The 16931-nt window shown below is 40.6% G+C and overlaps 2 protein-coding genes across 4 annotated transcripts in view; both read left to right on the forward strand.

Moving 5' to 3' along the window:
- The first annotated feature begins 698 nt into the window (after window positions 1-698).
- Window positions 699-6319, forward strand: LOC137098645 (NAD-dependent protein deacylase sirtuin-5, mitochondrial-like). The gene is made up of 9 exons (XM_067475103.1): window positions 699-852; window positions 1726-1830; window positions 2413-2546; window positions 2968-3193; window positions 3715-3802; window positions 3908-3961; window positions 4566-4689; window positions 5021-5136; window positions 5394-6319. The coding sequence occupies exons 2-9, from the start codon at window positions 1734-1736 to the stop codon at window positions 5464-5466; spliced, it is 912 nt and encodes a 303-aa protein (XP_067331204.1). The 5' UTR covers window positions 699-852; window positions 1726-1733; the 3' UTR covers window positions 5467-6319.
- An 8052-nt stretch (window positions 6320-14371) lies between these two features.
- Window positions 14372-16931, forward strand: part of LOC137098285 (adenylate cyclase type 1-like) — a 36459-nt gene continuing 33899 nt past the window's right edge. For 2 of the 3 annotated variants that reach the window (XM_067474378.1, XM_067474379.1), the window contains exon 1: window positions 14375-15922. In XM_067474378.1, the coding sequence (XP_067330479.1) occupies window positions 15314-15922 (609 nt within the window). In that variant the 5' untranslated portion in view covers window positions 14375-15313. Of the gene's footprint in view, window positions 15923-16931 lie in introns of all 3 variants that reach the window. The other variant, XM_067474380.1, reaches the window with a different exon arrangement.

A 16931-nucleotide genomic window follows, 5' to 3' on the forward strand; every position in this document is an offset into this window, starting at 1 on the left:
TTAAGTATAGCATATTGTATCTGTAATTGTATTGTTGTACAATTCTCTGACGATTTACAATATTTAATAATATGAATGTGTTAGTATAATTATTACAAAAGTCTAATTTTTATAGGAAAATGGCAAACAATTAAAAATATATAACAATATATGCACATCACATACACTATATACCCCACTACACAACTAGAAAGTAAAAAGTTGCCTGTAAGCAAATAAATGATATACTACCATCACCACCATCACCACCAACAACAACAATAATAATAAAAATAATTCACAAAGGTTAAGACATATATATCCACATATAACAGTGCCAACCTCAAAAAAACCAAAGCAACCACTTTTGTTTGCCATGTTTTTGGGGATTTTGTTCATTTCAGTTTAGATGAGATGTTTATTGTCTCAAAACAGAGAAAATGCAGCATACACACAGTATCAACACAAAAGGATGAGACTTTATTAATGTTTGAATTCCACCAAACAATTTTATTTATTTTATTTTTTGCATAGAACACCGGTGTTTGTTAAGTATAATTTAAAAATTAATTAGAACATTAAACGTCCATTAAATAGCAAGATGACATATAATCAAATAATTCTTGATATACTTTTGATTCTATCATGAGCACAATGTGTGAATCATCCTCGAATCTTAACACTTACATCATCCAACCACCAGGTGTCTCTGCCAAACTACTTTTTACTCTCATCCGCAGAGCCGAGCGTTTGAGCAGTATTTACGACAGTGCGGCGGCGTTTACGGCTGCTCGTGTTAACTGCTAAGCTAGAAGTAAACAAGTGAACTTGCTTCGACTCTCCGCTGTAAAATTGGAAATTTCACTTAGCAAGGCAAGTATGATAAAGTTTCTAAGGCAGGTGCATTTCCGTGTATTCCTGCTGTGCTGTTTTCTGTTGATATTGTCGAGAGGTTTACGTTGGAATGTGCACGTATCGTTATCCCTGTTTATGTGGCAGCGAGCACGACGAGATTAAACTCGTAAGTAACGTCAGTGCATTAGCTTAACCGAGCTCACAGTGACGTTATGTTCACAATATGCAACTCAGTGGTTAAAGAAGGAAATCGCAACATGGTATTTAAAGTAAGCTTCTTGTATTTTTAAGATATCGGGCTGTTGGAAGTGAAGTGGCTGCTTGGTGACATCCAAAATTACCAACTAAAAAAAGAACAACAGCGCTATAATTGTTCAGCTTCATGACTCACTGTTATGTAAAATCCAGTGTTTTTCTGCGTTTCATTTGATATTTATGTTCGTAGAAGTCAAGCATCGTTACACTGAAGGCTAACACTTAACAGGACTCGCCCAGTTGTCTGTTGTCATAAAAGTAGCGGGATTTTACTTACTGCTCACTCGTTATTTTTAGTCAATTTGTTATTTTGTGGCATTTTCCTGCCTTTTATAAAGATTAAAATCCAGGCACATTGCTGTTAGAAGCATCTCTGATTTGATTAGACACTTGCTTTCCTTGCATTTGTATAGAAAGTGGGAAACATTTGCTCATACAGGGCTAACGTCTCTTGACTTTTCCACAGGAATTAACCATGAAGTGTCTTAACTTTCACAGTCATCTCCCAGCTTCTGATTCACTCAAAAGACCTGATGCCAGCAATCAGCAGGGGGGGGGGATGGAAAACAAGCAGAGAAAGGGCCACTTTATGTTCTTCTTTGTTTCTAATTTTTTTTTTCTGCTTTTCTAAAACAGTAGTAATAATGCTTCTCCAAAATCGAGCGGTGTTTGCACTTGGTGTTCGCATGTGTACCACTCATGCCTCGAAAAGGACTCTGGTGGAAACAAGACCCAGCTCGGGTAACTATTTAAACTTCTGTGTTTATAGAAATGTAGTTTTTGGATTTGTCAAGTTAAAATCAGCTTTGTCTCAAACAATTGGTAGCCGGTACGTCGTTTTCACCTGATTAAGTTAAATGCAATATTTAACAAACACATATGTGAGAAGCATAAAAAAATCCATTGATAACTCCTAATGAATGAGACAAGCACATGGTTGCTGAATAACTGGATTAAGATTTGTGTAGTAGATCACTAGAAACAATTACTGGGTTATATGTATCTTTATTTACATTTCTGTAAATCTTCACCTTTTACCCTTTTCTTAAACAAATAGCTGAGGTCACTAATGTAAAATCACCTTCGAAACACTGTTAAATGTATAATTCAGGCATTGTAACATGCTTTGCTGTATTCAAATTGCTATAATTAGTGGATATTGGCCTTGTTAGTAACAATTTGAATTTTTAATGAATAGCAGGATTCTTCAGTACAGATTGAACACCCCACCTGATATTAATAGAGAAATTATGGTTTTTCCCTAAATATAAAGACATTTACTAACGCACTTGATTATAGTTGAATTTCCTTTTGATTTTCTAGACATGTCTGAATTCCGCAAGGTCTTTTCTGAAGCCAAACACATAGCAATCATCACGGGTGCAGGTGTGAGTGCAGAGAGTGGAGTACCAACCTTCAGGGGAGAAAATGAGAGGTGGAGGAAGTGGCAGTCACAGGTATTAAAAAAGACATATACATAGGTGTAAAGTTGTCTTTTTTTTTTTATTTATTTAGGTCAAAGCCTGATTTTTAGCTGTGGTTCAGAGTTGTTGCCGTACAGTGGGTGGATTTTATGTTTACATAATGCATCTTCCACACTTCAATGAATTTATCTCAGCAGCCACAGCCAGTAAAGAAAGAAATGCTGTTTGTTGCGTAATCTGGATTCATGTTGTGGGATGCAGCAATGTTTACCTTTGGGAACAAGTAATCAGTTGTCGTTAATCTAAATGTATTAATCTGCTACTGTAACTGAAGTGTTTAATCGATTGTGCTTTTTAGTATCTAATTTTCGCCTCTGAAAGTGGCACTTTTGACTGCTGCCCTTTTAACCTTAGGACTTTGACTCCAAACATATATATGCTAATGCATCTTCAGGACCTGGCGACTCCAGAGGCCTTCTCTCGCACCCCGTCTCGGGTCTGGGAGTTCTACCATTACAGGAGGGAGCTGGTGATGAACAAGAAACCCAGTGCTGCCCATTTGGCTATTGCTGAGTGTGAGGCGCGGCTAAAGAAGCAGGGACGCTCTGTGGTCGTCATCACCCAGTGCATAGACGATCTTCACCGACAAGCCGGGTCAAAAAATGTGCTTAAAATTCACGGTGAGAGGCAAAGTGCTAATTTTCTTATGCGATTTACTAAACAAATAGCTTAAGCTATAAAATGCTTCCTGTAGATATTGATAAAAAGAACTAGTACTGAGACTGCTCAAATTCATTAATGGAAACTTTGACAACACCACATTGGTTTTGGTGGAATATGGAAGCATGTGATTCATAGATTTTAGCCTCTTAAACAAATATGAGATCTGCCCACAGAGTTAGTCACTAATTTAATGTCAGTGGACCAATTTCAGAAAGCATCTTGCAGTGACCTCAGTTCAAGTGTTGATTCTCTAATTTCCATCTTAAGGAGACATTGTCAGGCTGTTCTGTTTTTTATACTATTTCCTTGTGGATTATGAAAAAATTGTTCCAAAGAGAGAGTGATTTCTTCTTCACTTGTTTAAATTAACCATTTATGACTCAGGATGTAACCCTGCCATTGCCAACGAATTTTGTGGCGAGTCCAATATAGCAGTCCATAATTGAACCACATCTGTATTTTGAATTTGTAACTGCAGGCAGCCTGCTGGAGACGCGCTGTATGAGTTGTGGACATGTGACTCTGAACAAGCGAAGCCCCATATGTGCTGCCCTTAAGGATAAGGGGTAAGAGGGAGCCCCTATGGAGCTCATAGTAATGTCTAATCTTTTTAGCGTGACCCCAATGTGAGTAAAGTGCTATTTAACCCAGCTTTTTCTGTCCACATACAGTGCACCTGGTCCAGATGTTCCCGATGCCCAGATTCCAGTGGACAAACTGCCACGGTTGGATTACTTTATATTAGTAATGCTGAGAGATTAGAGTTTTCTGGTGCTTATCCAATGTATGTATACTGTACTATGCCTGGAGTTTTCCTTTTTTTAACCAGGGGCACAAGCCCAAAACATCCGCCTGTCCTCGTAGGCGTGTATAGCTCAGCAATGACTCTCTTTCCTCAAAATTTATACGCTTTTGAGGATTTGGAGACTGGTGCAAATTGTAGGCGAGGAAATCAGGATGCCTTATTTTGTGTGGATGGGCCAGCGAAAAAAAGGGAAAACAATCGGAGGCATTGCAAAACACAATTGCAAACATATCAGCAGTAAGTATTAGAAAGCCAGGATGGAATTTACAAAAAAGAAAGGCAGAGATGACAATAACAATTATGAGGCATTTTACATTTGCGAAAAATCATGGCCCAACATACACAGCTTGTGGACAGGAACACTTGTCATACAGGTTATACTGTATGGTTTAATTTATCTGGGAAGGCATTGTTTCATTTTTATATTATGCTTAGTTTACATAGGAGAGAAGACTTGACTCTTGTTGTTTTTTATGCATGTTGTAACCTCTGTCTAAGAACTGTTTGCTGCTGCTTTTATCAAGGTGTGAGGAAAATGACTGCCATGGTCTCCTGCGGCCCAATGTGGTGTTTTTTGGAGAAACTCTGGACTCTCATATTTTGACCAAAGTGGAGAAGGAAATGGAAATCTGTGACCTCTGTCTGGTGGTCAGTTATCCTATGTTTTTCTCTTTTATAATATTCTTATATTCACATTCATTCATTTGGCAGATGTTACAGGTGAGGAGCACACACATCATTTACATTTAGTGATTTGGCCCTTTTATCCCAAGCGACACACAGACACCATGAGCAACACATGGACCAGACGACCCGGGGATTGAACCACCTTCTGTAAATGTAGTGAATGACCTGAGTCATAGCTGCCCCCCGATTGTATAACAGTTTTATTTGTTCAGAACCTCTACAGACGGTAATGCTTCACATAAGATTTTCAAGTTGACGCTGATGTCACTGCCCTCATGTCCTTAACCGATAGGTGGGCACATCTTCAATCGTTTACCCAGCAGCCATGTTTGGTCCGCGGGTGTCAGCCAGAGGCATCCCAGTGGCAGAGTTCAACACACAGACGTCGCCAAAAACTGAGTATTTCATGTAAGTCCTTCATGCTATAGCACCCTCTCTGGTTCTGTAATGAATAAAGTTATGTTAGAAGTAAACTAGAGCAGTGGGTGAAGATGCACGTTGAGCTTTAGTGCCATCCACTGGCCGCGTAGACAACATTCAGGCACCTTCACAGTGTTTGTTATCATGAATCAATCGTGACCTTTTACCTGTTAACCTAAAATCTGACCTTCAGTGTTGTTCTGTTTTTGTTTTGTTTTGTTTTTCCTGTGTGTGATGTGACGCAGGTACCATTTTCAGGGTCCGTGTGGAACAACGTTGCCTCCAGCATTGGCGCAACATGAGTCTGAGATTATGTAGTAACTTTACAGACTGTAATCATTGTTTTCTTCTGCAATCAAATGCAATACGGAGTTTGGAAATTTCTAGCATTGTTCATAATCTTTGCTTTAAAAAATAAGAGTGTCGCTCTCAATGCTTGTTAGAGAGCTGTAATTAAATTAGCTTTTTAGGACAGTACTTGAATAGATGGCTCACTAAACTGGAAAATCGTGTCGTTTTGCTGCGTTGATTTAAGCAGGAACTATGCAGCTTGATGAAAGAAATGCACAGTGTAATTAGTTCTTTGCATAGGAAAACACTGTCACAGGTTATTATTGTTTTCATAATAGATGCTGGTGATGCACTGTTCTATTTTTGATATACTGCAGTACCCTATGGTGCCATTGGAGAATATTCCTTCTGTCTTCATGTACCAAACGAACAGATGTACAGACCGTAACATAACCTTGTGCCTTACAAAAATGTTTACACCTCTTTGTTCGAAATGCTTGCTTCAAACCGTAAGTGCAAATTGACCAGTGTTGCACAGTTAAGGTGCACAAAGTCCATAGAAGACCGTTTCATTCCTAGTCTGATTCAGCATTATTCTCTTCTTGTGCTGTGTTCACTTTGATGTCAATATAGCCACATGTCATGGATTTTTGTTACACATATTTCGTTGTCTGTTTTAGAAGAAAAATGTGTTTAGTCTTTATAGATGTAAATTGTCTAAAAATCGAAAGCAAACACACGTTTGAAGCGAGTCCTTTTTTTTTTCTTCTTTTTTTTTAAACGTTTTGTCCATAAATGTCCCACATAATTCCTTTTGATGTATCCTATTAAAACTGGTGATAGAGAATCTAATAATTAAACACAGAATGTATATATGCTGTTTTTGTGTGTGTGTGTTGTCTGCATTGTAAAAGCCCCAGTGGTTTTTATTGACCTACTGTAGAACATTTGCACTGCCACAAAGGAACAGTAGATGTCAGCATGCACCCTCCTATGCTAATCGTACTCTTGGTGACCTACAATGGTAAAAAACAAACTAAGAAAAAAAAAAACCCTGTACTCAGTCACATTCCTCTCTTGCATGGCTGAGAGACTTTAGTGTTTCTGACTGTCAGTGAACTGAGTTGTTACAGCGTGTATCAGCATCATTCAGAATGCTACTGAAAAGGGAGAGAGTTTGAAGTGTACCTACTTTTCTTATAGATGTTGATAATTTGTTAGTTTAATAGTGGGTTTGTTTTTTTTTTATGACTGCTTGAATCTGTTTTTCTTTCCTGTCCCTCTCTAAGCGATTTACCAGAAAAAGGCCACATGTTTCAGGAGACTCTGGAAAAGGTTGTGAATCAAAAAAAGCAGAAATCATCTCTTGACCCCTCAGACCTGTCTTGCACTTGGTTTCAAACACTGGATGCTAGAGATCAACTCCAGCTTCTTTAAAGTGTTTATTTTCATCGACTTACAGAACTAACGTAGTGAATGGCGTTGCGTGGATGTGAGAGACAGAGTCCCAGGAGTCCTTCAGATTAGCTGGCGAAGGTTATGTTCATGTGATAATGTAATGATTGTCATAAAGTAGTTACACGAGAACTGGAGATGGTACGTGTTGTAAGAGCGAGGGAGGATAGTTCAGGCGCACACACGGGAACATCATCCATCTTTGGCATCTCAGGGGAGCCACTCAGGCTTTGTTCATTTCATGTCAACTTGTGGTTTCAGCACTTTTACAGTTTACAATTTTAGTCCACATAGTGTTTTAGCACCACAAAACAGAACCATAACCATGCAGACACCATCCACCGAAACGGGGAAACAGGGAAACAGGGCACGAGCTGAGAAAATACCCAGTTTTGTTTCCTGTTAAGTTTTGTTCTGTGCCACCTGTTTTGTCGATTGCTAGTCGGCATCCAAATCAAATCCTTCTGTTTCTCATACAGTATCGCTGACTGTTAGGTGTATCTTCATCGTCATTACCGCGATTAGATTTTCCAATTTCCCCTTACGGCTGCTTCCCTTTTAGGGGCGATGTATTCCCGTTTGTCATCAAGAGAGGAAAAAGGTAATGGAGAGGCACTTACAAGAAATCTCAGACACCTCACACAGTGATTCCAGGGGCTGATGTGAACAAGGATGACAGAGAGCAGGCAAGTCTGCTCAAGTCCTAAAGCTAATTTATTAATGTAAGGGGGGAAATACAAAATAGTGGAAGTATAAGGGTACTTGTTTGACCCAAAAGCCTTCAGCTTAATAGAATCATCGTTGGTGGCAGCTCTACAAGTATCCTCCTGTCTCTTTGAATGAAACCTTGGATTGACTGGGAAATAGTGTGTGTGTGTGTGTGTGTGTGTGGTTATAAGAGAGATAGAGATTGATACCATTAGTTTTTGTGTGGAAAAACATGAACAGTATTTGATTGTGCAGTATGTGTATGTTTTTTACACCAGGGGGGAAAAGGTGTGTCTGAATATGTGTGTTTGTGTTGATTGTGTGCTTGTGTGACCGTTCTTTCTGTGTGCAGGTTGGCAGAGGTGTCAGGCCAGATGTGGCATTGCCATATCAAGACTACGGTGTCCTCAGTATTTTTCCTTTTTAGCTAGGTTTGCAGCCAATTGATGAGCGTCCAAAAAGAGATAGCTTTTTTAAAAAAATTTCTTTTAAATAAACTCTTAATTAACAGAACGGCACATAAAGGCCTCAGTATGTTTTATTTATAGTAATTGTCAACTTACAACAGTGGAGTGAAGACTGGTACTGGTGTGACATCCTTGCACATCCCACATTCTGCTCTTCCTTACCTTTCCCTGAACTGTCCTTAACCCAGCTGTTGTAACAACTGTTGCTGTGGCAACCACCATTATTTCTAAGTGACACTAATCACCCTCCTCATACCCTGTTCGAAGGACCCCCACCTGTCCCCATACCACATTTTTTTTCTATTGTTCCTTTTGTTTTTTTGGTGGGTTTGAATGAAATCTGAATATTCCCACAATGAGATAAACGCCAAACAAGTTGTGTGTTTCTTACACAGACTGACCCGCAGCACATCTCTGAATAATGCTGACGCTGGTGCTTCCAGGTAGCCCGGTTGGGAGGGAGTTGTTGTTTGAGAAAGACTGTGATAGGGGCTCAGGTGCAAGCTAATCTGCTCTAACCCTGCACTAATGAGGATCAAGGCTAGCGGCCACTTTCTCCTAGTTATTGATCACGGGCCCCACCTCCCCCAGAGAAGTATTTGCCTCTTGTGAGAGCAGCAACACAGGGCACAAATAAGAGGAGGGTCTGCCCTCCGTGCCTGCTAAATCTTGTTTGTGTCTTTGAAATTCCATATTCAGTTCCTATACAACATTAAGCCTCCCCAAGTGTTGTTGAATCTCATCTCTAATTAGTCTGCTCTGTTTTGGCCTGTTTCCCAGATTAGTAGTCTGACCTCATGTGACCCACTTAGTACTTATTATCTAGGTGTCTATTGACTCGCATCATGGGAATCTCTTTTTGATTTCTATGACCACGTTTTACTCACTTTCTCATTTCACTTCACTTTGATGTCAAATTGGCTCTGCAGTTCCAAAGCAGTATAATGTCTTTATAGTCACTCTGCCATTAGCTGACTAAGAGGATTAGAGGCTCTTTTGAAGCACTTTAAAGATACTTTTTCAAAACATTATCTGTATTTGGTTTTTTTCCTCAATTATTACTGTTGATGGACATTTTTTTTGTTTTTTTTTTTTTTCCGTGATTCGAAATAAGTTGGTTTAGATACAAGGTGCTCTCCAAATCTGACTTTAGAGACAGATCTGCATATTTACACATTGGTAAAACCATGTTATGGTAACCATGGTAACCATGGTAAGAAAAACAATAATCTGACTGGAACTCCATTCATCCTAAATTAAATGATTCTTTTGGACACACAAAGACATTAGCATCACCTTATAAAGGTGGTACGGCTAACATTTTAGCAAGACCAATATGTGTTTTTCCTTCCTGCACTTGACAGGCATTAATTACTGAGGGAAATATCTTGTTCTCCAACTGCTAAATTCTCCATTAATAGTTTGTGGATAACTTTGTGCGTAATTCTGTCTTGTATATACCTGTATCAGGTATCAGGTATCAGATTTATGGGTGAAAATGCATTTTTTTTTATAAACCAAACCAACCGAGTGAAGTTATGTCGCAGAAAACTGAAATATCCAACTAAAAGAAACTAAAATGCTCAATTGAGCAGAGGGGAAATAAATTAAGTGATAAGCTTGATTCAAGTCAAGTCAGTGAGGTTTTACATCCCAAACGTGCTTAACTGTCTGATTATCTGGCTGTCAGTCTTTCTTGTTCCATTGGGTTTTGAGATGATTTCACCAAGTATAACATTATCAGAATAGATTTTAATGTTTACCAAAGGTTTGGCAGCGTTTGAATAAAGGATCATTAATTTAAAGCTTTATTTGTTAGTTTTTATTACCTTTCTTCCTGTCAGGTTTAATGTTGAAATCGAGCTGACTTCAGGGTGTGTGTGTATTTGTAATTAGTGCAGTGCTTAATGTGATCACATCTGTAAGTGACCCAGCAGATTAGATTGCTGATTTCATTTTTCTGTCTGTCTGTCTGTCTGCCTCCCACATGTGCTGCACAGTCCAAGCCCTTGAAAATTAGCGGGGCACGTGATACGTTTGGAAGACAGCCATTGTGGGAGTGGACAAGGCACATGTACTGCATGCAAACGCAAGCTCACACAGATACACACTCACACTTTGCCTCAACCCAGATTACGTGAACCGTCAGAAGCTTTAAGAGGATTTCACAATGGGAGGGGGCTGTTCTTAAATCGCATGCACCTGATGGCTATTGATCCGCCCTTAGCTTGCACACGTACGCATGTGAAACAGGCACAGGTGGTTACTTCTTCTGTCATTATAAGCAAACCCCTGACCTTCATTTTTAACTGTGATGCTGGGGGTTTTCAAATTTGCAGTAGTCTGCTCTTTTAGATTCACATCTGTACTGTAATGTAAAATAACATAGTCCTAGTTTGAAAGAGAGCAAGAGAAAGTTGTCATACAGAAAGTAGCCAAACAGTAATTCACCCCTTATTAAACAGAGACACAGAGAAAAGGAAAAAGTGGAAAAGGAAAGCTGTCACTTTCTTGACACAATCTCCCTTTCAACTGAAACAATCAGTGTCCATAATGCACTCTAGATGCTGAGCTCATTAGCAATGCTGATGTGATTGGAAGATTAGAATTGAGTGGTGTGTACCGGAGGATGCTGTGAACGAGTTCCTCAGAAGTGTAGGTTGATAAGCAAGAGATTTCAATCAGCAAGCTGTCTTGTGGGAAAATAAGACGATTTTATTTACTATGTTTAGAAAACGGAAACAATGGCATATGTTATATGGAATATTTCTAACAACCTAGGTTTGGTTTGAATTTCTATCTCAGGAGTGAGTATGTTGATTCAAAAGTAAAACAAAAAGGAGATATTTTACCTAAAAATTCTTTATTTGAAACAGTGCTGTTAACCTAATCACGATTTTGGAGCAACACGCCTGTTTTCCATCACAGTCATCACAGACATTAGTGATGATTTTTTGACAGGACAGTAATAACTGGCTGTTAAGATTTCGTGTTATCGTCGGTCTACTCGAGAATGGACCTGTAACAAAGAATCTCTACCTCAACTAAATAATTTTTCAGCATGACAGACTGCAGAACAGTGTTCGGTTCAGATTTTGTTGGGCAAAAAATGTAAAACGCGAGCAAAATTAGTTTGATGACCTTGTTGTTAGTGAACGGACATACGTACCATTGATTGTACACTAGAAGATGTTATAAGGTGTTTTGAAGAAGGGGACCAGTCATTTTCTGTACTGAGTGAAGGATAAGCTTGCAAAGTTTCGCCCATGAGTCCAGTTTTTATTTGGTAATTATTCTCATAGTTTTTTTTTTTTTTTCAGCTCTGACAAATTGGCGTTCTACAAATTAATAATGAAGGCTGGATTTGGACTCATTTCTTTGAAGTTGATGTGAAATACAGATGACTTGAGACCATATTTGATTTACAATTTCTGTTATACTTGGTATGTAAGGGAAAGGGAACAAATTTGTGTTTGTGTGTATTATAGTAACATAAAAGTAATATAACAGAAAATAATACATAGAAACGGCCTTCTTCTCAGAGACTTCTATATGTTCTGAAATTGGCAGAATGTTCTTATCTTTACCACATGTTTGCATATCTCTGAGGAAACCGGGATAAGAACACCTGGGTGAGAAGCATAAAAAAAACCCACGTTTTAATTAAAGGTGACATTAGCTAATTTACAACATGCATCGTCAGTCCCTCTTGGGTCTCTCTTGGCTGTTTCATTTGCTGGTGTTGAGCTCAAATGCCTGTGATTATAAAACCACTAATGCTTCAACCACATACGGACACTGGTGGGACTCGCCAGCTGCTGAGCTGGCGTTACAGATGATCATTTGATGACGGCAAGCGTAAAGCACTATTCAAACTGAGGCAGTAGCTCTGAACATTTCAATTTTGTTTGCTCTGCCTCTTTCATCCATCTGCTTTTTATCCTCTCGTCCTCCTCCTCCTCAGCCAGACCAGCGGTGTGTGAGCTATTCGATTTCTGATTCCAAAACATCCTGCCGGTTGGAGAAATGAAGGGCTGTGCAAATGTTTTTGAAGGTTGTTTTGAAGAAGAGTGACATCTCACCGCTTAATTTGAGTCATGACCAAAGGTCCAACATGAAACACGTGGAAAACCATTGCTAATGTAGATCATCACCTAGATCATCTTTTGGAAAGGAGTTATATAACCGACATGTGGCAGAGAAGATGTTAATTACTCCAGAGAGCTCCGCTTGTTGACTCATCAAGCTGTTGTCAAATAGCAGGTTTGCACTGTAAATATGTCAGGTACATGTTGTAGCACGTTGAAGCAGTTTTACATCATTTCAGATGCTCAGCTCTCATGTCTTTCCTTCTAAGAGTCTCCTTTGTGTGTGTGTGTGTGTGTGTGTGTGACGAAAGACAAGAGACAGAAATAGAAAGACAGATGCAGAGAAGCAAAGATGATTTTTAGTAGAGAGGCACGCAGCAGGAAGCAGGCTGCTGTCTCCTTGTCAGATGTCCTTGGAGTGCAGCTTTGTGGTGTGATCTCCCATGAGACCTCTCTTTGTTCTCAGAAGATGAGGGCTGGCAGAGTGTGACCATTCACTTACACTTGAAGCCATCTAAAGCAGAGGGAATTAACACTTTTAGGCCCTGCATCACCTCCGCTCTCATTTCCGAATGTTTTCTTCTACAAACAGGCCGAGAGCTCCTCAAGCAAGCACTACACGCCTTCAAACAAAGGCGAGGAAATCAAGTGGCAATCAACAGCGGGAAAAAATACAAACCTGTGTATGCAGATGCGTAGATGGGGATTTAAATGTCAGACATCTGTCTGCTTTGAATGCATCATTTGATATTTGCATCAAAGAACAACACTGAAAAAAAAAAACCCCACTCATTATCGAGATTCATTTAGGCGAGATATTAATATTATTATTGATCATTGCAGTGACAATGTAAAAATCGATGCCACATTCATTACACTCTGAACTACAAACAGCGGAGTTTTGTTTCATTTGCATATCAGCTTTATAAGACGTTTCTCTCACTTACAGGCAAACAAAAATAACACATTGTGTCAGCTACTCCAGAGAAGTCCAGAGAAAAATGTCAAAAATAAAACAACTTGTAGATAAGACAGAGCATCAGCCTAAAGGCAACATGTCCTACATCTCCATGTCCCATATATTTCTATTAGAGGAGTGGGGATAAATAACTCAGAGGTGTATAAATAACTCTGAAGGTGAAGTTTACTACTGTGGGCATGACATCGCTTAACGTAACGGCAAAGCTACAAGTTTGTTTCACATTCTCCAGCTACACGCAGTGACGAATTCGATGATCAGTTAATGTGTAATTTAGTGATCTTTGAAATATGTTTTGCTTACTTCACTTTGCTGTTTGAGCCACACTGTGAAGAATGATTGACTGGATGTCTTGAATTTGACCCAGTGTTGTGGCCTTACACCTAGTTTGGTAACCAGTCATGGTTTATTACAACACCGCTGACACAAATGTGGTGTAGGAGCTTGAATGTCCACATGCACTTGGGATGGCTTTTGTTGTGGGCCTCTCACATGCAGTAGTAACACCTTTGAAGTAGTAATAGTTTAAATTGTTCACTGAGAAATAAAGAGTCTTTTAAAGATTTAACAAAAGACAGACACAAACTGTCATTTATTGCAACATTAGAATGTATCTAAAGACACAACTGGAAGTTGAAGTTGAAGTGGAAGTTTATTGTTTGACATATTGAACGTCGAAGAATTAAGGATTAAAAAAATTTCCCAAAGCCAAAGATGACATTTAAAAAAAACTTGCTTGTTTTGTTAAACATTTGGAGACACAGTAAACCGACAGCCTCTCGCCTTTGTGAAGCTGGGACCTAAAAAGATTCATTTTGTAAACTGATTTAAATGATTGCCAACATACTAAATCAGTGCATCGTTCACCTCTAATATAGCATCAGCTGCCTCCAGCCATTTCTACTAAGAAGCTCTTGAAGTTCATTAAACAGCTGCTTGGAAGTATCTTTGCCTTAAAGCCCTTGTTTTGATGAGCCATGTCCACACTCTTCCTCAAACTGCTTCCTCCTATTTGTCTCAAACTTTGGCTGCCAAATACTTTGCCTCTCCGTTCCTATTTTCCCTGCGCCCCGTCCATTTCTCTCTCTTTGTTCACCTGTCACACGGTGTACACTTCGTGCCATAGGTGAGTTATGTGAGTGAAAAGTAGAACAACCGAGGGAGGGAAAGACACAGAGAGGGGACCTGGCAAGAAGAACAGAAGGCATGTGATGGTGCTGGTAGCATGGGTGAATGCTGGACTTTGCTGGCACCGCATATCCATCTGTCACTTTCTTACACCTTTTCCTGGCGCTGGTGGGTCATAGCAACGGCAGCCTGTGACGGATGACTAATCTTCCCCTAGTAATGAATGAAACACCGCCCCCCTGAATGCCAAGAGAGTGCAGATGGCGAGGGTGGCACTGGCACTAAAGAAATCAAATGATGAATGGTATGCAAGCATGTTGCCCCATGTCTCTGCCAGCCAAATACAGTATAGCCGGCAGCTTAGGAGGCTTATTGATGCATGTGACATTTTTAATTCTAATTCTTTCTCTTTCCCCCTCTTTGTTCAATTGTACGTGTGTGTGTGTGTGTGTGTGTGTGTTAGAGAGAGAGAGAGAGAGTAAAACAGAACAGGAAAAGGAAGGGCACAAATGACTCAATACATGCACAAATTAAATTGCACATGATTTAATGATGGAAACATGTCATGTGTAGGTGGAAATAAGAAGAAATTGTTGTTATGGATGATGTGTGCACTGTTCTGTCACACTGCCACACCAGTCTAATCGTCTTGACTGTGTGTTGAGTAGCTGAGACCTGTCTTATCTTCACCTCATAATGCGCAGGCGTGATCCTATCAGAGCCTCGCAAAAAGCTGTTACCGTCTGAACTAGACGTCGTATGCGCTGCTCTTCATGTGGCGCCCAAACTAATGCTAACATCTGATCAATTAGCGTGTCGTGTGTAAATGCGGCGGTGGCATGAGTGTTTCTTTGGCGGCTGATCTCTCCGAACAACACAATTCAACCTGTGGATAGTGTGGAGTGCGTCTGTGGCCGCCGGCCAGTCGCCGCTATCTGGGACGCTCTGCCTCCAGCCCGCTGTGCGCGTCTCCGGCCGTTGGCTTGCGGGCTCCGCCGGCGTGGGATCCGCGTTTCGTTTGACTCAAGCTGTGAGCAGGTATTCAGTTTATGAATGGCACTGACATGGAGGAAATACCGTTTCAGAAAGTCAAAACCAGGCGGAAGAGAAGTCACTGTCCACCGTGTGTCCCCTTGACCACCATCGTGTGTGAGGACGAGTTCGACTGCAAGGAGCTGGAGTCTCTCTTCCAGAACTACAACCTGAAGCTGGAGCAGACGTCCACTCTCAAAGCCCTGGCCGTGCTCATCTTCTTGTCCTCGACACTGGCCATGGTGGAGCTGCTGTCCGGCCCCAGCATCACCATCTCCAAAGGGTCCCATCCAGTCCACTGTGTCATCTTCGTCTCGCTGTTCATCGTAACTAATGTCAAGTACCTGCAAGTGACTCAGCTCCAACAGATCGTCAACCTGACTCTGCTCTTCGGCTTCACTTTCTCCTTCCTCTGCTGTCCCTTCTCGCTCGGCGCGATGGGGTTAGAGCCCCCGACGTCCCCGGAGCAGGGCATGTGGCAGCTCATCCTTGTCACGTTCGTCGCCTACGCGCTCCTACCTGTGCGGACACTTTTGGCTGTCGTGTTTGGAATAATGGTCTCCATCTCGCACCTGATTGTGACCGCCACTTCCGTCACGGTGAAAACACAGAAACTATGGAGAACGGTACGTATGCAATCTTTGATTTTTGCCGTGTGCACGCTCATAGTTATCCCCACACGCTCAGAGTATGTAGTCACACAGGCCCCGTGAAGACACACACTCGCGTATTTTTGCCTGTGGTTCAGTACCGCGGACAGCTCCCGCGGTCAGGGGATTTGCTCCGGCTAATTCTACCCGGAGCTGATTTGACTAATGAAAGGACGCGGTGTTTCATGTCAACTCCGCCACTGGATCAAATAAAACGGTGAGCTATAAAGAAGACATTCAGACGGGAATCCTGACGTCAGGTGGCATGTGGTGGGCGAATCCAGTCCCACTGTCTGAATTTCAACTGCATTTTTTTTTTTTTACCTTAATACAAAATATACCATATCTTATTTGCCATATTTTGTATAGAATAAGTAATTGTACTGTACAACAAACATATAGATCATGTCTGTGGTGATGCAAACCTTCAGGGCCCAGTGAAATAACATACAGAAAGAAGGGGGAAAGCCAATATTGCCATAACTGCTTTTCAAACATATGATTCAGCCCAAAAGGAGCAGGATGAGAAAGACGAACCAGAGTGACATCCTGCTAGCAAGAGAAGTAGGGCACACACACACACACACACACACACACACACACACACACAGACCACTATATGCTTCAGTGTGAAAAAAGAGGGCTAAGCCATCCATGTATTTTAAGACCTGAAATGGAAATTGGTACGCCACTCTGTAAATTCTTATCTTTTCTGTCACACATTTGTCTGACATTAATTTCCTGGACACCTACCCTCACCTGATTTACAGTAGGAACCCTACTTGCCTAATTCCTACCTACCATTTAATTCCTTACTGCAGAGGGCCCACAGTGTGCAAACTCATTTTGGTAATACATGGTGCACATACACACATATCCACACGTTCCTAACTTCAGGTGCGTGGAAAGAAGATATGTCACATCAGTCAAACCCACCATGGGTAATAAAAGCACATAACAGCATTGAGATTTGATCAGTTCATGA

Source organism: Channa argus, chromosome 14 (genome assembly GCF_033026475.1).
Source record: "Channa argus isolate prfri chromosome 14, Channa argus male v1.0, whole genome shotgun sequence".
NCBI classification, from domain to species: Eukaryota; Metazoa; Chordata; class Actinopteri; order Anabantiformes; family Channidae; genus Channa; species Channa argus.

What these genes read in the sequence shown, in the direction of transcription:
- LOC137098645 (XM_067475103.1), top strand. Translation starts at nt 1,734, where the DNA reads ATGCTTCTCCAAAATCGAGCGGTGTTTGCACTTGGTGTTCGCATGTGT. An exon ending in GGAAACAAGACCCAGCTCGG is followed by an intron (nt 1,831 to 2,412) that starts GTAACTATTTAA and finishes TTGATTTTCTAG; the next exon opens with ACATGTCTGAATTCCGCAAG. An exon ending in CCAAAAACTGAGTATTTCAT is followed by an intron (nt 5,137 to 5,393) that starts GTAAGTCCTTCA and finishes GATGTGACGCAG; the next exon opens with GTACCATTTTCAGGGTCCGT.